The 24186-nt window shown below is 54.4% G+C and overlaps 1 protein-coding gene and 1 long non-coding RNA gene across 18 annotated transcripts in view; one reads left to right on the top strand and one right to left on the bottom strand.

Annotated features, from left to right (window-relative positions):
- Positions 4032-8747, top strand: LOC110406314. The gene is made up of 3 exons (XR_002443413.1): positions 4032-4581; positions 5542-5660; positions 8678-8747. It is a non-coding gene; the product is annotated as an uncharacterized LOC110406314 (long non-coding RNA).
- The window catches only part of NCOR2 (nuclear receptor corepressor 2), a 168190-nt gene continuing 151002 nt past the window's right edge, over positions 6999-24186 (bottom strand). For 11 of the 17 annotated variants that reach the window (XM_021412549.1, XM_021412554.1, XM_021412553.1 and 8 more), the window contains 16 exons: positions 23627-23990; positions 21413-21640; positions 21004-21249; positions 20747-20896; positions 20168-20302; positions 19898-20060; positions 18953-19386; positions 17469-17612; positions 17213-17361; positions 16691-16884; positions 15009-15158; positions 14041-14186; positions 12878-12931; positions 10663-10890; positions 9200-9379; positions 6999-9116 (listed from right to left, as the gene is read on the bottom strand). In XM_021412549.1, coding sequence (XP_021268224.1) covers positions 8941-9116; positions 9200-9379; positions 10663-10890; positions 12878-12931; positions 14041-14186; positions 15009-15158; positions 16691-16884; positions 17213-17361; positions 17469-17612; positions 18953-19386; positions 19898-20060; positions 20168-20302; positions 20747-20896; positions 21004-21249; positions 21413-21640; positions 23627-23990 — 3141 coding nt within the window. In that variant the 3' untranslated portion in view covers positions 6999-8940. The remainder of the gene's footprint in view (positions 9117-9199; positions 9380-10662; positions 10891-12877; positions 12932-14040; positions 14187-15008; positions 15159-16690; positions 16885-17212; positions 17362-17468; positions 17613-18952; positions 19387-19897; positions 20061-20167; positions 20303-20746; positions 20897-21003; positions 21250-21412; positions 21641-23626; positions 23991-24186) is intronic. The other 6 variants (XM_021412559.1, XM_021412565.1, XM_021412567.1 and 3 more) reach the window with 3 other exon arrangements.

Raw genomic sequence — 24186 nt, 5'->3', positions numbered from 1 at the left:
CTCCCAGGGGCTCCTCTCTCCCATCAGATGCTGAGCCCAGTGGCTATTTGCTCCTTGAAATATGAAGGGGACTGAGTGCAATGCAACACAGCACAAGCATGCATGCACACATGAGTGCAAGCTGCATTCCCTTTGATGGACGATTGTAGAAACATTACCCTCCCTTGGGGCACTCCAGCAAAACGACCTGATTATTCATAAACCAGCTAGAATCATCAATCCCTCATTTATCATTTTCAACATAAATAATAAGGGCAAGAGGAGTGCACCAGCAACAAACCAGTTGTGGATGTAGCGTTGAAATCTGCCACTTCCTTTCAATACGCCCCGCTTACTGATAATAAACAGCGATCCAACCGATTCTTCATCTGAGGCCACGAGCGTTGGGTTACTGGGGACAAACACCAGCAGCCTGCTTTGTGCCATGCCAGCCCGGCCAGCGTTCATGTGGGAGGCCAGCAAGGAAAAGGCAGCACGTTTCAGAAAACACATTTGTCTTACTGACAAATGCCTCAGGAAATAAAAGCCTTTGTATTCTTCTCCTTCCAATCACAGACGGGTTTTTGCCATGCTTCTGACAGGGATTTTTTTTGTGCCTGCACTTCCCAGCCATCGGCTATGGCTGCTCAGAGAGTGCTGCTCGGCCACCTGCTGCAGGGCATCACAGGGACACCCTGGAGCCTGGCCACACTGTGCTACAGAGCTACCGACCTGCTGCATGCGGGGCTGCACAAGGTGGGGGTCAGCTTCAGGTCCAGCTTCCAGTGTGGCATTAGGATTTCTGAGGTCCTTTCCAACACAAGTCATTCTATGATTCTATGATTATGGGATGGCAGCAGCTGCCTAGAGCACCCTCGGCCATATAGATTTACTGACGTAGATGGAACCAGAGGCTAGAGCAGCAGGGCAGCACTCCAGGCTGGAGGCCCTTGGTTTAGCACAGCACTGCTCTGCCCTTGAACTTCGCAGCCCAGGCCCTTCACCTTCACAAGTCCCCCAGCTCTTGTAAGCATCTGGCAGCGCCAGCCCTCGGCACAAGCCCCAGCCATGGCTGGAGCACGCTGTTAACGAGCCATGTGTTTCAGCAGTCTCCAGGCTTGGCACTGCATCCTGCATGAGCCCAGCTGAGCCCTCTCCACCAGTGCTGTGCCACAGTGCTTCTGGGCCAGTGCCGCTTGCAGAGGGTACCAGAGGGCCCTGGGGAGTGGGTGGCTGGCAAAAGCCACGCTTGCTGCTGGGAGATTTTTGGTCACTGAAGGGAGTGGGGTTGCTCACATCAACCCCATTGCTGGTGCCTGTGCCTCCTGTGCTGGCCCCAGCTCCCCGTGGCGCCCAGAAAATGGGGGTGCAGGAGAAACCCCACTTCCTTCAAGCCTGTTTCAAACGAAGCTCTCCCAGCCAACATTAACACGTTGCTTTACTTCCCAGCATGGCCTGGGGCAAAAAGGAACATCTGGACCTAATAAAAATGCTGTTCCCCTCCACAAAGGAGCAACTTCTGCTGCTTGGTTTCTCCTTCCCCAGTGGGTGCAGGAGGCAGCTCCAGTCTGACAGGCAGCAGGATGCTCTGGCAGCCCGTGGGGACTGAATGTATCCTGGTAAGTTAAAAATGAGATGAGATGGGGAAGCTGGATGTGTTTCTCATCGAAGGAGCCAGCATCACTTGAAATGGCTGTGCCTTGTCATCTGGGTACAGAGACAGGGCATGAGGGTTTGTGGAACAGAATAGAGCTCTTTTTCTGTTCCAAAACCACAAAAACTGGAGATGGCCCTAACCCAAGGCCCAGGATTAACACCCTGTGGAGAAAAGACCTGACTGGGTCCAGCTGGTGCCCAGCTCCAGGCACAGGCCAGCCTCCTTGCTCTGACCTCTGGCAGACGCTCTGCTTTCTGTACAGCTCAGGACAAATGAGCAGCAGCAAACGCTGCCTGGATGACGGGCAGAGCCAGGCCAAGCCTTGTGCATCTATCCCCTGCCTTTCACAGAGCAGCTCATGACAGCTGAAAATACGCTATCATTAGCACGGCTGCAGCAAGTGCAGTCGGTGCTTCCTGATCCCTGGCATCTCCTCAGTAAATACCACAACAGGGTTTGCTCTGAACTGAGCATGTGTCCAGTCAGAGAGACTGCAAATGACTAATAAATACGAGAAGTTGGGAAAGGCCAGCAGAAATCTCTGGCCAAAGATCAGTGTTCCCTGACAGCTCCTACTTCCTCTAAGTGCCCCGCCAAGCTTCGCACGGTGCCAACTTCAAAGCAGGGCACTCTCCAGATGGAGCTCACCCCCATTCCAGCACTCTGCACCACCACAGGTTGTGCACTTACAGCCAGAGACATCACAGCAGTCCCAACAGAGGGAGGCACTGAGTGGGAGTGACACATGGCCACTGCTCCTGTCCGCGATGCGGGTGGTGGGATCCATCCCCGGGCTGCAGGAGCTTTGGGGGCGGTTCTTTCTGCCTGTTCACCGCTCACAAGGGTTAACAAGGGGAAAGCCTCACCTTTCAGTGCTCAGCCTAGCACAGCACAGGTCCATCATCCGTTCCCAAGTTTGTTACAAGTACAGTTCCTCCCCAGACAGACGTGGCCCAGACAGGATCAGCCTGAACTCCCCCTGCCCCAATTTGAGCCACACACCACACCCAGAGCTGCTCTATCTCCCTCCAAGCCACTTCCCAGCCTACATCTCATCAGCTGCCGAGCCAGCTCTTTAGCTCTCTGCATCTGAGAACATAATTCTGTGGCAAATCATAAGAGCTGATGAATAACAACTTAGATTGCAATTGTCAGGACAGCACAAAATGCTTCCTGCAGGGATCCTAGGGGTGGCTGATGACTTTTCTGGCCAACAGCATGCCCAGCCCATGCCTTCCTTGGAGCGCTGGGATTTGTGTTAACACCACTTTTATATCATATAATGGTGTGTTTTCACCTGTTCCTTATTTACCTTGCTGTACTCATGGCTGGGTGCCACATCCCTCCCTGTCACAGCAGGGCAGCGGAGAAGCAGGAGCATAGTGCAGAGATGCAGCAAGGACTCCGTCTGTCTCGCTTCATTTCCTCCCTGTTCTTCTAACTCAGCCTGGCCTTGCTAAAAATATCTTCCTCTTAATTCTTTCCAAAAGAAAAAATATCACCAACCCCTCAATCATAACGCAACATCAATTCATCATCAGCAGAAGGTCGCAATGCTTCTGTGCCCCTTCACAGCCCTGTCCAGGGCAAAGCCACCAGGGCCCATCTTCTATCTTCCCTCGCCCCCTCCAAAATCCCTATCTGCCACCAAAGCAAAATCCAAGTCTGGATTTCTGACTTTTTTTTTTTTTTTGCTGGTTTTCAAAGCCATCTGCTTTCGTCCCATTTCATTTTCCTCTCCATATGTGAGAGCTTTTCAAGTAGGCCTAAAGTTTTCCACCATTAAATCATAAGTTTTTGGCCTTGAATTCAGAGATTTCTCACCTTCTGTTTTGTCGACATCAGTGTGAGTTATTGATGAGGGCAACGGTTGTCAGACCTCATCACCGCCAGAAACCTGATTTGAGAAGCTGAGCAGCACTGCTTCAATTTGCGCTATTTATTAACTTACTCCAATGGCCTTCAGAGCAAAGCTTTCCCAGAACTTCAACAAAACACCATTATTGGGCTTAGGGATCCCTATACCAAAGGAGCCAGCATAAGCTCTCCCATAAGCATCACTCAGTTTGCTAAAGGCACGTGCATGGAACTGGTGGAAGTGGCTCAGGGTGTGGGCTGGGATTCTGGACACCTGAGTGCCCTTCCCCAGCACAGGGACAGGAGCCTTTAGGATACCACACAGCCCCAGGCACGCATATGAAACAACAAGGACCACACACAGCCCAGGAGCAATCTGTAGCTTGGAGCAGCCTAACAGCCTCTTCAGGTTTGTAATGCAATGGAAAGCACAGCAACAGCACAAGAATAGCAAGGTCCTAAGCTATAGCAAGTAAGCACTTGCTCAAATGAAACAGCCCAGGGCACAGAAACAAAGGAAAGAATCTACTTACTTTCAGAAGGCCTCAAGTACACAGCAATCTCCAGCAAAATCCCCTTATCTCCAGCAAAATCCCCTTACCTCCACTGCCAGCCCTTAAATGAGGTCTGGGAAGGGGTGGATCCTGGCTCCACCCCCTTCTGGTCACTCATGTGCATTGCTGCATTGCACACACCTGAGCCCTCCTGGGTTAGCCCTGCCTTCCCACCAGGTGCTCAATCACTGCTTCAAGCTGTGACTTAGCATTTCCACTACAGAGCTTAAGCACCAAAAATGCTGTGCGTTATGCCTGTAAGCAGAGAAGGCTGTTGCTCCTTTCAGGAGGAAAATGGGATCATTTTTTGTAAAACAATTTGTGAGTCCCAGAAAAGGCAGCTGAAGGTCCCCAGGTGCACAGCCAAGTAATATTCCTCCAATGAAATAAGTTCCATATAACCATACATGGACATACTGCTCTGCCCTGCCATCACAGTGAGAAGCCTGTCCCCATTCACTATGACATAACACCTCCTCCAGGCCCCTTAGCAGCACAGCCCAAGGGCTCTTTGCTCCTTGGGCCATTTCTGAGGTATAAACGCAAAACTGCGAGCTCCAAACAGCCGCAATACCCCCAAATCCCAAACCACTCATGCCAAAAACCAAACCCATAGGTGTAGACATGGGAGGGAGGCTGATGGCTGCAGCCTCAGTTAAAGTCAACCAAAACCCAGAGGATTGATATCAGGGGTAAAGTAATCCAGACCAGCAAACAGCTACCAGTGCTTCTGTTACAGTTGTTAATTAGGTAGCAGCTAATTAGCTTCCCCAATAATTCCCTACAGGGCTTGTGAGGGTTTATCCATCACATCTATTTTATTTTTTTTCCCAATTACAGTGGGACAGTATTTTCCTTGGCTGCTATCCAAAGACCATCAAAGACAAGGTGTCCATTTTGTGGCATTTATTTAAGTGCCAGAGCCATCCCTGGGACCCTGGCCCCCTCCCCACTCCCAAACAAAGCTCCAGGGGGCTGTTTTGGGCTGGTTTTCCATTTCCCCTGCAAAAACCCAACAAAAACAAGTCTGTGGCATGAAAGGTAGAGGGAAGAAGCCTCTGTGGTAGGGTGTATCCAGTAAATAACGGGCTGATTTCTGGGGAGCTGCAGACAGTAGCTTATTAAAACAAAATGAAAGTAGAGCAAGAGGAGAACCCCTCTTCTTAGGGCTGAGCAAGATATTTCAGGCTGATTGTTTTGGAGGGAGAGGCATGTGTGTCCCAAGGGGGCAGATGGGGCTGGTGATGCTGCACAGTCACCAATATCCTTTTCCCTCCTTTTCAGCCCATTTTGCTTTTGGCACCTCCAGCTGCACTGCAATGCTGCAGGGTCCCCCACCCGCCCCACTATCACCCATGCCATGCCACCAACTCGCTCTTCCTGGCCTAACGCATGCAAAAGAAGCAGGAGAGCTGTATTTTGCTGGCAAATAAGCTTTTTTTTTTTTTTTTTTTTTTTTTGGTTTGTTTGTTTGCTTTTTTATTATTTCAACAGTCAGGCAGTGTTCGGCCACTGCTGCCCACACTGCTTGCTGGTGGGCGTGCTGAGCAAAGTAACAGTGAACAAGCCCTTCACCTTCAGCAGCAGAACATCTCCCCTTCAGAGCAAGCTGGGTAAATATTTACACCTCGTGGTTTCTATATACAGCCCTGTCTATCATACAGCGTACTTCAAAACAGCTATGCACAGTTTGGTCGCACAAAAAATAGATATCCTTCCCTCCTTCCCTCCCCCGGTACAGTTCAAATAACAAATTGCTCAATAATTTGTTTGTACAAATTGCAAAGTGGGTTAACGTTACCTTTAAACTTGGGTTGTTTGGGGTTTTTTTGATGGTTTAACACACCTTCCTCCTCCTTGACTGCAGGATGGGGATGCACGGTGGTTAGCAGCACAAGGACACATCAGCAAGAACCTGCCATGGAGTTTGGGGGAATAGGAGGTGGTAGGGGCTGCAGCCACGCTGCGTGGGCAATTTGGGGGAAAAGTGGGGGACAGCAGAGCCTATGGCCAGCAGGGCAGGGCAGCAGTGCTCATGGCCTGGGCAGCTCCTCACTTTCCAAAAACACAGCCCCATGGCCTGTCCCTCTGCATGGCCATGCACCTCCTTCCCAGCATGTGGTAAACTCACTGAATTTGCCCAAATTAATTAATTTCCAGCTGGGTGCTCCCTATTCCACCAAAAGCAGCTCAGGGCTGCTGCTGCCCCATGTGTCCCCATGCGCTGCCAGATGGGGCCTGTGGAGGGACAACAGGGATGGGACAGAAAGCACCTAGACAGCAGCAGGCAGGGAGGAGAGCTTCCCTGAGTGAAGCCAACCCCACACACACTGCCCCAGGGCTGCTGCTCCTGTCCCCTGCCTGGAGCTGGGGACACTCTCAGCCCAGCAAACCAACAGCCCCAAAATGGCGGACGCCACCTCACCAACGCCTCACGGCCCTCCGCAGCACCACAGACCCTTGCTGTGGGCTCTCAGGGAGCCCCACCAGCACCTTTGCTTTGGGCACACAAAGGGAAAATGAGAACAACCAGGCTGCAGGGCCTCCTCGGGAGGTGGGGTGACATGACATAGCTGAGGCGGTGTGCCTCAGGCCCAGGCCCCAGCTCTCCTTGGGTGGGCATGGGATGTCCCATGGAGCCAGCCCTGGTGGCAGCAGGGCCGGCCACAGCCACAGTTTGGGTAAAAGGCAGGAGGGGATGTGACAGAATGTGCTCTAGCAGGATGGCAGCACCATGACAGCAACCCAAAGGCTGCCTGCTGCCGCCCGCACAAACACTGAGGCGAGGAAGAACCTCAGCTCCACACTGCATCCCTCTCTGCTCCCAGTGCCAACACCAGCACTGGAGCCACAGCCAGCAAGGCCCAGGGCTGCCCACCATCCACCAGCACCACAAAACCTGCAGTGGCCTGCGCCTCTCTCAGCCTCTCTTCAAGACACCAAAGCAGCACTACTGTGCCAAGTGGTAACTTTATTCTTTGTTGTGTTTTTTTTTTTTTTCTTTTTCTCTCTGAAAAGGTTAAAGAGGCGGTTTTGAAAATGGGTTGAATTTGGACTTTTCCCAGAAAAATCTGTGACACTTTAATAGCGTTATGCCCAGACATCAGCTCTGTCAGCTCTACGTCTCAGAGCCGGGGAGATACCAGCAGCAATAACCTGGGAACGGAAACACTTCCACATCGTTGTGCATTGTCTTGTTTTTCTTTAAAAAAAAAAAGCACAACAGAAAAGACACAAACATCGATGAACATTAAAAACCTGTACATTGTAAAAAACAAAAACAACAACAAAAAAGAAACAAAACGGGAAAAAAAAAAAACCCATGTCCCAAACAAACAACAAACACTGTCATTCTCTTGCTTTGAAATCAGAATCATTGCAGGGGGAAAAGAAAGAACCATGGAGAGGTGACCGGGCGATGCTCGCTGCCTGGCGGGTCAGAGCTGCTGCGGGCTGCGGGAAGTCTGTGCCGTGCTCTTGTTTCCTCTAGCGTATAGAATGCAAAGCATTTAATACTTTTTTTTTTTTTTTTGCCATTTTTTCCCCCAGAGCGAGAAAGCAGAAGTGAATGAAAAAAAGTCTAATATTTTTGTTCTTTAACCATGTAACTGCAGATATGATCCAACATCATGGAATGAAAAAAATAATGTAAAGTAGAGCATTCGTGTGTATCACAAAAATACAATAAAAATTTTTTTTTTCCTTTTCTTTTTTAAAGTCTCCTGCGAGCTCCCTGCCCCGCTGGCCTCCTGCTGTGCTGCCCTGCACCCGGCAGCTCTGGAGGGCTCTGGAGAACCAATGCCTGCAACCAGCAAAGGCTTTCTGCTGAGTCAGCAGTGGTGTGTGTCATGGGGGCCCTGCAACCATGGCAAGAGTATTTTTTAAACTAAGTTTATACATTCTCCTGACTTACAGATGACTTTGATGGATCACTGTTACCATCTCTTTTTTTTTTTTTTTAAAACATTTCCATACAATGGACAAACACATCAAAGCCTGCGTGTAAGAACAGAACCTCTTTTACAGCATGTAATACTGTGTTTTGTTTAAGTCCTTCCTTGCGTAAAATATCGACATAATTCACCAAAGGTATCAAAAATATACCCTGTAGACCAATACAATTTACAATTGCCTTTTCTCACCATTCAGAAAACAATGCACTTAAAGCAACCGAGCCCATCTGTGGGCAGCACAGAGAATCCCTTCCCACTCCGATGGAGCCCGGGCCCTCTGCCACTGAAGGGACCAGCAATTTTCTCAGAAATGGCTCTTCACGCCCTCCCTGCTCCCCTAGCTGCGTGCAAAGCGCATCGAGCTGACGCGTCCTGCGCGGTGGGGATGGCAGCTCCCACCCTCCGATCTGCCGAGGGAAACCAAACCGGGTTCAATCCTATGAAGCATCTTAAATCCTTTTTTTTTTTTTTTTTTCCTGTTGTTAAACCGTTTCAGGGTTTTGTGTTTCCGTGGCATGGCCCCACGGAGCCCCTCGCCTGGCGCCATGGAGCAGAGCGTCTGTGTGTGCGCAGCCCCGGGACACGGGGTGCGGGGTCACTGCCCAGCAATGCTGGCGAGGACGAAGATGGGATCCTTGGGTTTTGTCTCGTTAAGGCTTCTTTTTTTTCTTTCTTAGACTGAAGAGGATGCAGATGTTTCCAGATGTTGAGAACAACAACAAGAACAACAAAAAAAAAAACAGAAGGAGAAAAAAAAGAAAAATCATCCCCACCAAACTGGCTGGTTAGGAGAGGAAGGAAATGAAAGGAAAATTAAAAACCAAAAGAAAGCTCTGCTCCTGCGTCTTTGCTCATGAGAGCCAGCGGGGCTGGGCCCTGGGCACCTCGCTCGCTCCCCGCGCCTTCGGTTTGGTCGCCGTCTCCCTGCCCCTGGCTCGCTTCATTCACTGTCCGAAAGGGTCTCGTACTGGGAGCAGAGCAGGGGCTTGGGCTCCTCGTCCCAGGCGTGGTGCTGCCCGCCAGGTGTTCCCTGTGGCAGTGGCACAGCCGGGGCCGCCGTCACCACCCCACTGGGGAGCCGCATGGTGAGCGGGTTGTAAGGGAACGGCGTCGAGCCTGCGTGGGAGCAGAGAGCAGAGGGTCAGCGCTGTGGGACGATGGGGATACCTCGGGGACATGTCCCTCGCCTCATGCTCTACCTGCGGATGATGGCCGGTCCTCCCAGACGCGGTTGGTGAGGGGCGTCCTCCGGTTGCAGTCCCCCTCTGAGTGCACCGAGGAGACGGACGGCGGCCGCTCGCCAGAGGACAGGCCGGGCGCCGGGGACTTGGCCTTGCGGCTGTTGGGTCTGGCGGCGATCTTTGGCTTCCCCCCTCCTGCTGCAAAGAGAAGTGCCTGCTCATCAGCTGGCCCTGCTAGGATGTGGCCGCGATGGATTCTGGGGGGGAACTGGGCATAGAGTGCGTGCACCCCCCTGCGCTTCCCCAGCCCCGCGCGCTGTTTGAAGCCTGCAAGGTGCTGGTGGCAGGAGGCAAGCTCACCCTGTGCCGGGGAATGGGAGCTCCAGGGACACCATAGCTACATAGTGCTGCAGTCCCTCATTCCTGTGGTCCTTAATCCATCCTTACAGCACAATCTCTGGCCATGTTCCAGCCAGACTTTAAAGGTTTAGAGGACAGGATATTCTGTGCTGGGGATGTTAGCCCAGCTAAGCAGGACAGAGCTCCCAGAGGGGGACGGATGGGCTCTTGTCCCACCCCACCTGCCCCGGGCAGACCTCAGTGGGCGCAGGGAAGCATAGGTGGGAGAAGCTGCTGGGCTCATGCAGCAGCCAGAGAGCATGCCTGCAGTAAGCTGCGGAGCGCCTGCTGCCAGCTGGGCAGGGCACAGCCCCCTCGCACTGCTGGGCTGGAGGCTGCCCCAGCAACCACTGAGCCCCTGTGTGTGCAGGGCACAAACACACGCCCCAAACCAACTGGGGCTCCCTTCCCAAGCTGACGGTGTGCAGACCGAGCACACCCCCCAAGGCACTAAGGCTCAGTGTGCCCCAGCCCTGCTCTCAGATGGCATCCCCATATGTCCCTTCTGGCTCTGTGTGTGAGCTCGCTCTCTTGCTCCAGACACTGCCCATCTCAGCACTGACACCCTGAGCCCATGGTGAGGAGGGAATTGTGGCGCTGCCCTGTGTCCCCCTGCACCCACCCATGGCTTGCAGCAGCTCTGGAGCCCAGCTCCAGGAAGGCAGTGCTGGATCTGAGCACTCCCTCCTGCTGCATGGGCATAGGATGGGCTTTTATGGACAGTTTGGGGTGGCTCTTTGTTGACTGCTTTGGTCTTTTGGGTGTTGGCTTTCCCACCCCATAAACCTCCTTTACATGATTAAAAAAAAAAAAAGGAGGTATTAAAAAAAAAAAAAACGAACGGGGAAAGGAGCACAGTCAGTGGTTTAGAGAAAGCATCAGCACCTTCCGAGACTATTAAATGAACATCAAACAAGACCGGGATTAATCAGCGAATTCACAAAGCTTGAAGCCAGGGCGGGGAGAATAGAAAACCAAAATGAACAAAAACGGGGGGGGAAACAAATCCACCCACAAAAGGGGAAACAGAAATGCTGAGAATTAATAATACAGAGAGAGTGAAGGTGGAGAGGGCTGCAGACCTGGCAAGGAGCGCACGTCCTCGTTTCGTCCATCAGCAGGAGTTATGGGCATAGCAGCGGGCAGGCTTGCACTGGCATTCAGAGAGTTAAAAGCATTGGCACTGAGAGGTGAGCGCTCTTCCCACTGCTCGTCATATTTACCCATTAGGGCTTTCCTAATTATTGCCTCCAACCCCATGTTGGTACTGGAATTCTCTTGGACCGACTGGCTCCTACAACTGATTAGCCCTGGGAGATACGGGAGGGGGAGGAAAGAGGGGACGGGAGGTGGGGGGAGCCAAATGAGAAGAAAGATGGGGGGACGGGGAAAGGGGAGAAAGGAGACAAGGGAGGAGGGAAGAAACAAACAGTCAGCACATTCTCGCAAAGCAACAAATGTTGTCATCTTGTTCTGTAAAGCTCTGCAACGCGTGTTGGCCCCCCTCCTCCTCCTCCTCCTCCTCCCCACTCCGTCCCGCCCCAGGGCCTGGCAGGGGAAGGGGCTGGGATGGGGCTGAGGGCTCAGAGGAAGCGGGGAAGGGTCTGTGCTGAGCCACGGGGTGCAGCAGGAGGGGGCTGCGCTCCCACCTGGCTCAGTGCCTGGCGGCGGGGAGTCCGCACAGATGCACGTATGGATACAATATGGTTGTGAGGAGAAACTGGAGGCTGGGGCTTCCCAAGGAGAGAGAGATGGGAAGGAAGAGGGGGCACTTGGAAAAAAACATGAAAACTGGATTGGAAAGAACTGCCCAGATTTGGCATCAGTGTTGGAGGTGGGAGAGGGGCACGTAGCCCGCAGGGCGGGGGGGGGGGTCCTTCTGTCCCTCCTCGCCCCAACCCTCCCCACAGGCCCCGCCCCGAGCTTGGCCATGGCTGCGGGACAGGCTGCAGAGGCAAGGTGTGTGTCCGAGTGGCAGTGAGTGTCAGAAGCCATGCAGTTATAGTGCAGCGCAGGGACCAGAGGGCACTAGGCTCAGCCACGCGACCGTCATTCCCAACGCGGTGGTTACAGGGAACAAGCAAGGGCAAAATACAGACACAAGAACAGCAGGTCGGCAAGGGAACCCCCTGACAGCCCCGAGCTCGCCCTGACCCAGGGGGTTCATACCCCTGGAAAGGAGCAGGGTGTTCCCATGGCCCCCCTCCAGACCCCCCTATGCTTATGAGCAGCTGGAACCAGGGGACGCTCTCGGGACGCTGGGCTTCACCCCATGAATTCTGCCTGCTGCAGACCATCAGGTCCCACATGAGAGTGGTCCCACACTGCACTGCCCTCCTGCACCACAGTCCATGCCCGCAGCCCTGGGCTTGGGATGTGGCACTGTGGCAGGGCAGCACAGAAGCAAGCGTGGCACCCCCTGCTCCTTCCCTTGGCAGGGAGAAATTTGGTCATTCCTCCTCATAATTAAACAGAACAACCTGGAGGCATCCTCTACTGTAGGAGATGTCAGTCGTTTATTAAGTATTACTTAATACTCCTCAGTGGGGATTCCTGTGAGAAAGCTGCTCTGCTGGCAGGGCTGGATCCCCACGGGACAGGGGCAGGTACACAGCACCTATGGGATGTGCCTCCTGCCCCAGCAGTACATCACAGCCCTGGGAGAGCAGCCCGGCCCCACGGCTGTGTCACAGGACTGCAGCAAGGAGCCCTATCTCCTTGCAGTGCTGCTGGGGGAGTGCAGCCACCTCTGCCTTTGGGCAGGTGAGACAGCGAGGGCTGGGTGCTGCCACGCAGAGGATTCTCCTGTTGGCATTCTGTGCCCACACGGACCTCTCTGCAGCTATGCCAGAAGCAGGTGGCCGAGGTTTCATGCCACCTTCCTCCTTCGGGCTGGCCCATCCCACGTGCGGGAAGCCCCCACTGCCTGACCCTATAGGACTGCCTTCAGTCCCTCTCTCTTCCTCTCCTGGCCAGGACAGAAGCCACAGGTGCAGATCTGGGAAGGATGCAGTACCCCTGGTTAGCTCACAGACCTCCAGTCTAGCTCCTGCACTGCCCTTCAACCCTGCACGGCTCTGACTCTTCCTCACCCTCTGCAAAGCTCTCGGAGGAGTCACACTGCACACAACAGCAGGGAGCAATGGAGGGCAGCAAGGCTGCAGCCTCAGCAATGCCACGCTTGGCATTATTGCAGAAGGAAAAACAGAGATGCTCCAGTCTCCCTGTCTTCCTGCTCTGGACTGCTGTGAGCTCAATATGGAATGAGGCACGGTACAGACATAGTGTGAGAGTTACCTGCTCCAGTAATCGCTGGCATATTGAAAATCTCTGTCCCAGGCTGCCCAACATCTGGGGAGAAACAAAGAAGCTCTTCAGAATGGAGCAGTGCTGCGCTGGCACCATGAAGCCGGCCAGAGCTCGTGTCCCACAGCAGCACCCGGGCTGACAGCAGCTCCCAGCCCTGGGGCAGCTCTGTCTGAAGGCCAGCAGCCACATCGTGGGAATGGGCAGAGAAGCAGACCCAGCACTGCACTCCCTCCCTCCAGCCCTTAGGATTGAGAGCTCTATGAAGTTAAACCCTCTCCTGCCTATGGGATTCCCACAGGCTCCAATCCTCCATACCCAGAGAGTGCGTCTGGGCAGTGGGGAGGGCGAGGAGGAGGAGAAGAAACGTTACATCAATATTTTCCCTCTTAGCTGAGCTATTTGACTTGGATAATGCTTTCCTTAAAATAACAGAAATTCTCATCAAATAAGAGGCGTTTCCTATTTCTGTATATTTTCCCTTGATAAGGAAAAGTGTGGAAGGTCATGGGGTTCAGCCACGCGTCCCCAAAGGGGCATAACAAAACTGTTGGCTCATGGTAACATCATCCAGGAGACGAGACAGCTCAGTCACTTTTATCCAGAGCAGCTGTTGTAAGATGGATTCAAATTGAATTAGTATTGACTGTATAATGCGGGGCTAAATTAAATTATGATCCTATCTACTCTATTAGTGGTTAATGAATGGGCTGGATTTTTAATACAAGCCAGCCTGGTTAGTTTTACAGAGCTATACCAATATTGACGTAAGGATTAAAGTAACGTTTGGGGGAGATGCATCTCAAGGAGGAAGGATTCAGCTTGGCTGCCCATTCATTAACATATCAATTGCGTCTCCTCCATGCTCAGCTCGTTATTTCCTTCCTCTTGAGGTTATCTGGCGCTGCCACAGGGTGGGATTGATAGCCCCACAGCATGGAGATGTGCAGCTGGGAAGGCTCTCATCACCTCCCCAGATGCACTGAAAAGCATTCGGCACTTGCACTTCGCAAGAAACCACAGCATGATGCAGAGAGCTGGCTGGGAACTCACAGCCTGCAACACAGCAGCACTCCTCCCCAAACCTCCTTTGCTTCATGTGTCCTCCAGGCTTTTCCCCTCATGCCCCAACATAAGGATCCCCATGTCCTTACTGTACTCCGTCTCATTTTTGTTGGTCGTGCTGAGCTTCTTGATGATCTCCTGTTTCTTGGACTTCACCATTGCAGAGTTGCTCTCTGTCAGCTTACTGAAGAAAGCTGGAGGCTGAGTGTTGTTTCCTGGGGACTTGGACCCCATCCTGCAAAGCAAAAGGCCATCAGAAACCTCTGCAATATCCTACCTAGAGCAGCCTCTCCCCTTAGTGCCACTCCTCCTCATCAGTCCAGGGCTCCTGAGATATTTGGGATACCCAACCTATCATAGAACCATTCCAGTTGGAAGAGACCCCCAAAGGCCATCTGGTCCCACTCCCTGCAGTGCACAGGGACACCCACAGCTCCATCAGTGCTCAGAGCCCCATGCCCTGACCTTGGATGTCTCCAGGGACAGGGCACCCACCACCTCCATGGGCAACTTGTGCCAGTGTCTCACTGCCTTTACTGTAAAAAACTTTCTCCTCATATCCAAAAATCCCCTTTTCCTTATACCTTTCTACGATGATCTGGGATGTGACATTGATTCTGTCTGCAAGAAAAAATCTCTGCCCTAATTCTTCCCAGCCTGCAACAAACAAGCCCAATTCACGTCCTTCTTCAGACCAAAAAATCAGTTCCCGAAGAGCAGATCTGCTGCTCAGCCAAACATTCAGGGAGTCGGTTTCTACAGAAAGATGCTTCAGGTGGGACTGAAGAGAGCCCCTGGGATGCAGCAGCAGACAGGAGGGGGACACAGCCAGGCTGCGGTGCTGAGCAGCGTGCAGGAGCGTGGCCATGTCCTAGGAGGAGCAGCGCAGAGGCCAGCTCTGCGGATGGGTTGTGGGAGCCAGCTGGCCCCGCTGTATGATTATCAGAGCTGCAAACAGGAGACAGCTTCCAGCTCAGCAGGGATGGGGCCCAGGGACGGGGCCGTGCTCTGGGTGGAGGTGAGCATGGGGATGAGCGCACCCCTGGCTGCGCAGTACCTCTGGTCCAGCTGCTCGCCCTCGCGGTACAGGATCGGGTACGTGGCGCTCTTGGCGTGCTCCGCTTCTCCCACGCCGTCTGGTGGAGACACGGGCTCGATACAGTTGTCCGACCCGCCGCCGGCCGAGGCTTTGCTCTGCTCCGGGGACCTGAGGATGGCAATGGGGAGACGCAATCAGTGCACTGCAACACGCTCAGTCTCCGCATGGGGTGATGGGGAAGGACTAAAATAGCTCGCAGTACAGCAGGAATGAAGCCAAGCTCCCCACCCTCGTGGGCTCACGGCACCGTTTAACACAAGCCCTCGGAGCAGTGCAGCTTGGGCGTTTTTCCGAACCGCAGACGTGCTGAGCAGTGCTGAGCGGAGATGTGGCCCAGATTTCCAGGCAGCACGCCAGGCAGCAATGCCCCCAGCATCCCAGGAGATGCGAGGGAGCAGCCCCGGGGCTCAACCCCAGCATCTGTCTGCTCCTGCGTTTGCAGGGACACAATCCTCTGGGTGGGACATCAATGCTCTGGGGACACAGCTTGTGATCCTCCACCATATTTGCTAATGCACAGGAGGGCAGCACCCACCATCTCTGTCCGCTTCGCTGCAGGGTTGTGGTGGGGCCGTGTGGGGCAGCGGGGGGACGCAGCCCTCCAAGTGCAGCCTGGGAGGTGGCCGGGGTTAAGCCCATGAGGAATTCCTCATGGGCAGTTCTGGGAATTTACGTCTTTGTTCTTTCTGCGGTTTCTTTTTCTCAGTTTTTTTCATCTCTGGCTGGCCAGGGCTGGGCTCTCTCCCCTAATGTTACAAATCCAACTCTAAGACCACGCAGAGCTGAGGGAAATAATGACGTTTACTGACAGGGAACTGTAGATTTGGAGACCTCTCTGCTTCCTGGACACACCTGGGTTTCACTGAACTCTGACGCTAGGGTGGGAGGACAGACGCTATCCTCACATTTCTCACTTTTTCCAGTTTCATCAGACTTTCTAGTGCTGCTATCTGCATGATTTGGCAGTGACTTTAAAAGAAATAAGTGTTGCCTGAAGCAACCAGAATCACTAAGAATGATGAAGGTAAAATTTACTCTGAACCAATGGAAAGCATGTTTCTTTGTGGGCTTTTTTGGAAACATTTGTGGTCTCAAAGGTCACTGCTCAGTGCCAGGGACTGAGGACAAAGACAGCAGAAAGAAGCAGTGGGCACAAACCCAAATGTGTGAAACTCGAACACAAAACACTTTTTTGACTGTGAGGATGCTTGAACACTGGGACAGGACACCCAGGGAGGTTGTGAAGACTCCATCAATGGAGATACTCAAAACTCAACCAACCATGGCCACGGCCAACCTGCTCCAGCCATCCCTGCCCGGGCAGGGTGTCATCTTAAGAGGTCCATTCCCACTTAAAAGCCATCTGGGAAGGGGATCACGGACAGACTCCAAGAGCATCTCTAGGACTACATGGATGGCCGGAGGGGCACCGCCTGGGAAAAATGTCCAGTTCAGAAGGAAGTGATCCATGTGAGCCCCAACAGGGGAATATAAATCCAACAGTGCCAAATGACACCTGCCCGACACCTGCCCTACACCTACCCTTACCGGAGTGCCATGAAACCAAGGGCAGCCCTGGTTTGAGCCACTGCTTGGCAGAACCCGTCTGTGCCTGCTGTGGTTCAACTCTCTGATCTCACCTTTTGCCTCCTTCGTTCTGTGGGGAGATCCTGGAGGCCACTGCATGCTCCTGCTGCTGCAGGTACGCCTCGCTGGGGGTGCGGCGCAGGTCCAGCACAGGGCATGCAGCGCCAGGGAAGGAATACACCGGGGTCTGGATGTGGGAGTTGAGCTGCTGAGGGTGATGGCGTGTGTAGTCCTGGGTGATGACCTCCTAGAATGAGAAATCCTTGAGTCAGAAGCAGAGTTGTTTTTTACTTCTTGCTTTGCAGGAGTCAGCTAAGGGCTAGCAGGAGGAAATTAGGCTGGTATGGCCTTGCAGGGATGTAACTTCTGCCTCCTACCAGCAGTAGCTCTTGCAGTGGGCTAGCCTGGGACACAAGGACCTGGGATGAATGCACCCAATGCACTCTGCTCTCTCCGGCCCTACACCAAGTCTCTAGAATCACTCCCAGCTCTTCCCACCAGATATATTTCGTATAAGCTTCGGATGCGGCTCTTCCCTCCTCCCTCCAGGGGAAGGAGAAAATGAGTTTAATTACACTGATGTGCTGGGCCAGCGTGACCACCCGCTGGTTCATGCCCTTGACGCTCTGGCTGGACTGCAGGGGCTGGCACTGGGGCTGCGGGCCGTCGGGCTGCCGGAGGTGCTGCAGGTGGGCTGCTTCAGGGCCCGAGGCCTTCAGAGAGGCTGGAGGAGGCACAAAGAGCAGAGCTGGAGTGAGGTGACTGACACTTGTGTCCCCTTCCCTGATGGCTGAACACCATCCCAGCACGGCACCGGGCCCCTGCACTCACCTTGCTGTTTCTGCCTTGGGTCGTGCTCCCCGTGCCCTTTCTCCACGTCCTGCAGCAGCTTGGCCCCTTTCTCGTGGGACAGGCTGGGCGAGCTGACAGGACTCACGGCTTCGATCCGGTCAGGGCTGTATCCACCATGAAAGCCTGGACAAAGGTGAGAAAGGTGTTAAAACTGGAGTCACTTAGCTGTTCCCTAGCACTGCGTGGTCACTGGTGGGCAGTCGTGCATTCAGCAAAGAGGGAAGAAAAAGGTGGACCAGGTCTGGCTGAACCCTGGCCTCCTGTTCCAGTGGGGTCTGCAGCCACATCTCATTCCTGCAGAGCTGGACATGCAGCTCTCAGTGACAGCACAAGACTCAGGACCCAGATTCAGCCCCTGCAGGTTTGACTCCTGCTCTTCCCCCTGAGCCCACCTCCTGAAATACAGAAATGTACTTTTTGACCTCTCTCTGCCTTTTAAACATTTTGAAGAGACTCAAGGTTCAAAATGTGCCAATCTGCAGTGAATCAACATTACTTCTCAACAGGGAGAGGAAACCGAGGCAAGATGGGTCAGAATTCCACGGAGTGGGGCTAAGGACCTGGAGAAGGTCCCTGTTCCTCCAGCCAGCTCGGCGGGTTGGGCAATGCTCACTACTTCTGCCCTACAGACCTTCACCCTCCTTGTGCTCCATTCCTAGAAACCGCCCCTTCCAGGCGGAGCTGGCCAGCGACCCGCAGCGCTGAGCGGTGCCCAGGCGCACCCTGCCCCACTGACACACTGCCCCAGCCCCAGCGGGACGCCTCGTGTTGTCCTGCTCCAGGAAGAGCACAGGTGTGGAATGAGCCATCCTCACCAGAGCGGCCCTCCCTATGTCTTCTTTGGGCCAGAGGGTGCTGGCAGCTCCCACCTCTCAAGGCTGTAGCGAGGAGACCCAGACAGAGCCTCAAAATGCTGCAGCCCACAGAGATCCCGATGGCACGGCATGAGTGAGGATGTGTGTGCTGGGTGGCCACCGGCCACGTCATGCTCGCATGGTTGCTTTGCCCCTTTGCTCCTTCGATTTATTGCCCACAACTGTTTCTTACAGACTGCCTGGGAACTTCTAATGGTGGGGAAATCAGAATTAGCAAATTGCTATTGTCTGTGAAAAGCAATACCAGGAACTGCATGACATTTGCAAAACAGGGCTTGGCTGGGAAGTGTGGGAGAAGGGAAGATCCCTAAAACATGCACAGATAATGACTGCACTAACGTAACAATCAGGGAGGAGAGGGACAAGCACACTTCAGGAGCCGACAAAGCCAACAGCCAAAATGTACAACACAAAATAAGAAATAAAACTGGTTTCAGGCCACAGCTCTCTGGCCCCTCCCCTCTGATGGCTTACCATTGCTAGTGGAGTTGCTACTCAGCAAGCCTCTTTCTCGCTGCCCCTTATTGCAAGAAATTTGGTGCATCATAATCACATCTATGAAGTTGGCCATTGTCGTGGTGCTCTTACCGAGTGCTCGGAGTTCCTGTTCCTGCACGGAAAAGGCTTTACTTTGACTCTTTTCTCTACTGTGCTGCTCAGGGCCCGAGGCTGTGTGCTGCTGGTCCAGAGGGTGGTGGTGCTGCTGGCTTTTCCCCTGTCCTCTGCTATAGTGATGAGAAGAACCAGGTCCGGAGGCAGGTAAAGGCCTTGACTCCATGGCTTTAATAGGCGAAGGTGACTGTTCGAGGCTAGCCCCGCTGGGCAGCTTTGAGGTGAAGACGTTGCTGTCGGTCTGGGCTCGCTCTGCCTTTGCCTCCCGTGCCCTCGAGGCCTCTTTCTGCAGGGCAGCCGGGTCCAGCATGGCTGCGTAGCCGTCTGCAGCACCGATGGAGGAGCGCAGGGTGGAGGCCGAGGGGAAGGCCGCAGAGCGGATCGGCGACGTGGTAGTGGTGGAGGAGGATCTGCAAGGCAAAAGGTGATGGAGCAAAGGTCAGAGAAAAGAATGTGGTAAAGGGGAGTGCTTGGCCAAGGACTGGCACTGTCTGGCTGTGATCCTCAGTGGGCTCTGAGCACAGAATCATAGAATGGCTTTAGGTTGGAAGGGACATTAAGGATCATCGAGCTCCAACTGCCTGACGTGGGTTGCAGAGGTGGCACATGCTGGAGCACGTGAGGGAGCTCAGATGAAGCCTCTGCCAACCAGGTGCCTGCCAGAATAGCTGGCCATGGGATACTTGATGTGGCCTGGATGAATCGACCAGAGAGAACAAAGCCCATGGGACAAGCCCAGAGACCTTCATAATCCCCTCTCCCCATCGCAACTTTCGTATGAGTCCCAGCGTGCTCCTGCTGGGACAAGGCCAAAACAACCCTTGTACCCCTGTGCATCTCCAAGGTGCCCATGAGGTGCTTATTAATGAGCCACCGCATCCATCCCGAGGCAAGAGGCAGGGACGGCGCGTGGGGACGTACCGCAGGACGGAAGGAGTGGGGGTCTCTGAGGAGATGATCTTCATGCTCGTGTTGTGGAGCACGCTGGGGCGCTGCTGAATGGTCTCATGGGTGCGGGGCGAGACGGGAGAGTGCTGGTGGCTGTGAGAGTGCGAGGAGGAACGGCTACTGGACTGCTCTGTACCTGGGGGCAAACACAGCCAAGGACTTCAGCCCTTCGTTTTGTAGTCCCGACCCCACCTCCACCCAGCAAGGCCCCGAGGTGTGCTGCCAGCTCCCCCTCCAGCCTACCAGGTCTCCAGATGGGCGCATGCTCCACCGTGGTGGATACTAGGATGGATTTTTCACGCTCCCTCTCACGTTCACGCTCCCGATCTCGTTCCCGCTCTGATGATCCTGACTGTTTGGTCAAGTGTGTGGGACCTCCTGAAACCCAACAGAAAGGCAGTGAAAGGGCTGCAAACAGAGTCACTCCCCACAGGGAATGCTGCCTGCCCTTCACATGGCTGCGTCTGCACAGAAGATAAGAGACAGCTCCATCCAAGGTCACCTGGAGCAGGACATCTGGGGTGACCAGTGTGACACAGCCCAGGAAAATCATGCAGTACTTGTCCTGGTGCCATCTCCTGGGTCTGACCTTTCATAAAGCTGTTTGCTAGCTGCCACTCTGGGGAAGGGGAGGAAAAGCAATGAAGCTCCCCACAGTCAGAACTGAAGGAGCTGGTGTGAGAGAGTGCTGGTCGCTGGGTGGGAAAGGATTTGGGATCCCCAGTGTCTCCCAGCATGCCGAGCTCATGCTCATGGCCATGAACTGTTTGAAGGAGTCCTGCCCAACCGCTTTCCCCTGGGAAAAGCAACCTGCAGCATTACCTGGGGAGAGTGGGGAGCTGCTGTGCCGGCTGCTGAAGGTCTGGGGGGGGCCGGGAATGTAGGTGATGCGGTCCATGGTGGTCGCAGAGGTGCCAGGGGTGGGGGGCACGAGCACGGGCAGGTGTGGCACTTGGGACAGGTCAATGATTCCTGGAGAGAGAAGCGAGAGCACTGTCAGGGTGACAGTGAGCCACTGTTACTTGGCCCCAGCTCCCAAAACGTGGGAACACCCCCAAACCCTCCCGGACAGGGAGGACCTGCTGCATAGTTGAGGGCGAGCGAGGGCTCTCGGGGCGACAAGCCACGCAGCATGTCTGCCCGCTGCGCCATGGCCGTGGCTGCGGCGTTGTGGTGCATCTGCTGCGAGGTGATGTAGTCGTTGATGATGGTCTGTCGGTTCTCCATGGCGGCCGTGTCCGTGTACCCCCGGATGAGGTACGGGGGGTAGAGGTGGGGGTACGTGGGGCTTGGAGCCAGATGTCTTGGCAGGTAGTAAGCAGCGGCTGGGAGAGAGAAGGATGGAGAAATGATGTGGTGCTCCCCAGGGAATGGTTTCTGGGAGGTATCTCATCCACCATGACCAAACCAAAAGCAGTGCCTTTGCTTGGCATAACCTTAGGTTTTGGAGCACAATCCCAAGATGACTATGCCCCCCGCCAAAGGTACCTGCTTCCAGTTGGATTCCCCTCGGGATGGCAGCAGGGTCAAAAGCCAGCGGGATGTGTCCTCGGTACAGGTCGACCCCGCTCACACCGCGCAGCAGGTGCTCGTAGGGGGAGATGGGGTGGTGGTGGTCGGGCACAGGGGCATGTGGAGACTTGGAGTTGGTGAGCTCTCTCGACGTGGGGGTGATCTTTCTGTCCTGGGACACTGGCTTCCCAGCAGTGATGCTCCCTGCAGTGAGCAGAAGGAAATGAGTCAGAGACCAAGCACCGCGGCCAAGCCATGTCTCTGAGGGGTGCCTTGAGCCAAGTGTGTCCTCAGGGGACGCCCACAGCTCTCCCTGAACTCGAGGAACCTTTCCTCTTTGCTGTGCTGCCGTGCCACATTACACCACTAACACCAAGGCAGCCAAGCCCCGGTCGCACACAGGAGAAGCCTGTCCCAACCCATCTGCGCCCCATGAGACATGGAGAGGGGCTCCCACCCTCCACTGCCTGCGTCACACTCAGCCTGGACCTCTCCCTTTGGCATGATGCTCTTGCCTTCTAGCATTCAAACTGTCCCACGAGCAGAGGAGTGGGACAGGGCACAGGTACCAGCTGCAGCATGCTGAGCTTTGCTACAACAGCACTGAGAATGGTCCTGCAGGACCCGTACCAGCCCTGTGCCATAGGCAGGGACAGACACCCCCTGGGCATGGTTCAGTGCAGCATCTGCACAGGGAGGGACAGACAGATGGCCTTGTCCTCCATCCCCAAAGGGAGGCCATGCACAGTGGGGAATGGAGCCACAGATGCCAGGAGCAGTAGGACAGAGCTTTCCTATTCCTCCACCTCTTGCAACCTGCATGTTGTAGGCAGTGTCTTGGGGATGTTTGCTATATGTGCACACAGCAGTGGAAGCCAGCAGCCCCAGAAACTCCTGGCCGTGGTGACGAAACACAGTTCAGAGGGTTCAGGCACCAGCTGCCCTGTCAGCTCTTGCCCAATGCTCACAGCGAGGTTGGAGGAATGTCAGGGCCTTCTCTCGGCTCTCCCAACCTGTGCTGGACATTGGTAGCACTTCTCACCCCACCCGGGACAAGGGTCATCAGTTCACAGCTGTAACAACAGTGTGGACAGCAGCTGACAGAGCCACCCCAAAGCAGCGTGAGCACACTTCTCTTGCACCGAATTGCACAGAAATGAGCCCAGAACCATTCAGAAAAAGACAGAGCCAGCCCATCCCTTCCCATGAGCCCAGTGCATGCAGGAATCTGCTTGCTTCCCTGCTGGCATTCTGCAGGAACGCTTATTTTCCTCCTGGGATCCCTCCCCACAGCCTGGGTGCTGCCTCCCCCGTGCCATCCTCACCATATGTGCAAATCTCATCAGCTGCAAAGCAGCTGAAAGCTCTCCCAAAGTGATGGACCTCACTGGAAAGACAGCAGAGCAAGGGGATGTGCTGACCATGGAGACCCCAAGCGTGCCCAGAGCCTCACTATTTGGCCATGAGGGATGCTGGAGAGTTTTTGGAGAGCTCTACACTGAGAAGCCCTAATTTATGGTCCTTCAGGGGAGCAGCATCCTGGCACTGGTTTTTGGCAGACTGCAGTGTCTTGTGCCGCACACCCCCAAATCATAAGACTGTTGGTGTAGGACAAGGATTTGCAGGTGGGAGATGCAAACGTCCCCCAAACACTGCTGCAGAGCTGGAGGAAAGCAGTGCCCCCAGGCTGCTGCAGTTACATGTAGCTAGCAGGCCCAATGGGCAGTGTCCTATGGAACAGAATCTGCTCTGCCCCTCACCACGCCGTAATGCCAGGGACCTTCAGTGCTCTGTGTCTGAGTGCATCCCTGCAGATCGCTGCTTGCTCTACAGGTGCAGAGGCCCACATGTGAGGGGTGAGGTGCTTGGGAGCAGAGGTGATGGATAAACACACCACGTTCCCATCTCATTTCACCAGACTGGCGAAAAATGGTGGAAATTCCCTCCGCCAGAGCACTGCTCTCCTGACCACCTTCAGAAATAGGGGTGCCCAGGGCCAACTCTGGGATGAGGAAGACTCTTGGGAGGGCAGCGGCCCCCGCTCCCATGAGTCAGCCTTGGCTGCAGGCAGGAGTGGGTGCTGGAACAGAACAGGTCAGACAAGCACTTGCTGGGAACAGGTGAGGTCAGCAGCGACTTCCCACGTGCCCTGCTGTAAATCCCAGCACCAAACACAAAGTTGGCAGTTACCTTCATGCTGCCGTGGCGTGGATTCCCTTGTGGAGACTGGAGACCCTCTGTGCAAGTGGCTGCTGAACGCTGTGCTGTGCCCGGCCTGGTGGTCCTCGTAGGCAAGGGCACTTTGGTGGGGCTTTCCCGGCTCAGGCACAATCACAGGAGCCCCTCTGGCGATTGAGCCACCCGAGTTGGTCACCGGGCTCGGCCTGGTTTTCAGGCTTTCTTCGTAAGCTCTCTCCAGATTCCTTGGGTCTTGTATGACGTCCAGTGAGTGCACAGAGTGAAAAGTCCTCCCAGGACTGCCAATGATGGACCGCACGTCATGCTTTTTGGTACTCGATGAGGAAGAGCCGCTGTCATACTTCAGTGGGGTACCCTGGGAACACAAGGCAGATGGGGTGTCAAAGGGGCATAGAGCAGAACGGGGTGCAGTGATCGCATCACAGAATCACTGAGGTTGGAAAAGATCACTAAGATCCCCAAGTGCAGCCCCAGCCCTTCCCCACCATGCCCACTAGCCACATCCCTCAGTGCCACATCCCCACGGTTCTTGACCACCTCCAGGTATGGTG

This window comes from Numida meleagris, chromosome 14 (assembly GCF_002078875.1).
Source record: "Numida meleagris isolate 19003 breed g44 Domestic line chromosome 14, NumMel1.0, whole genome shotgun sequence".
Taxonomy (NCBI): domain Eukaryota; kingdom Metazoa; phylum Chordata; class Aves; order Galliformes; family Numididae; genus Numida; species Numida meleagris.
This window is presented reverse-complemented; position numbering and strand designations above follow the sequence as displayed.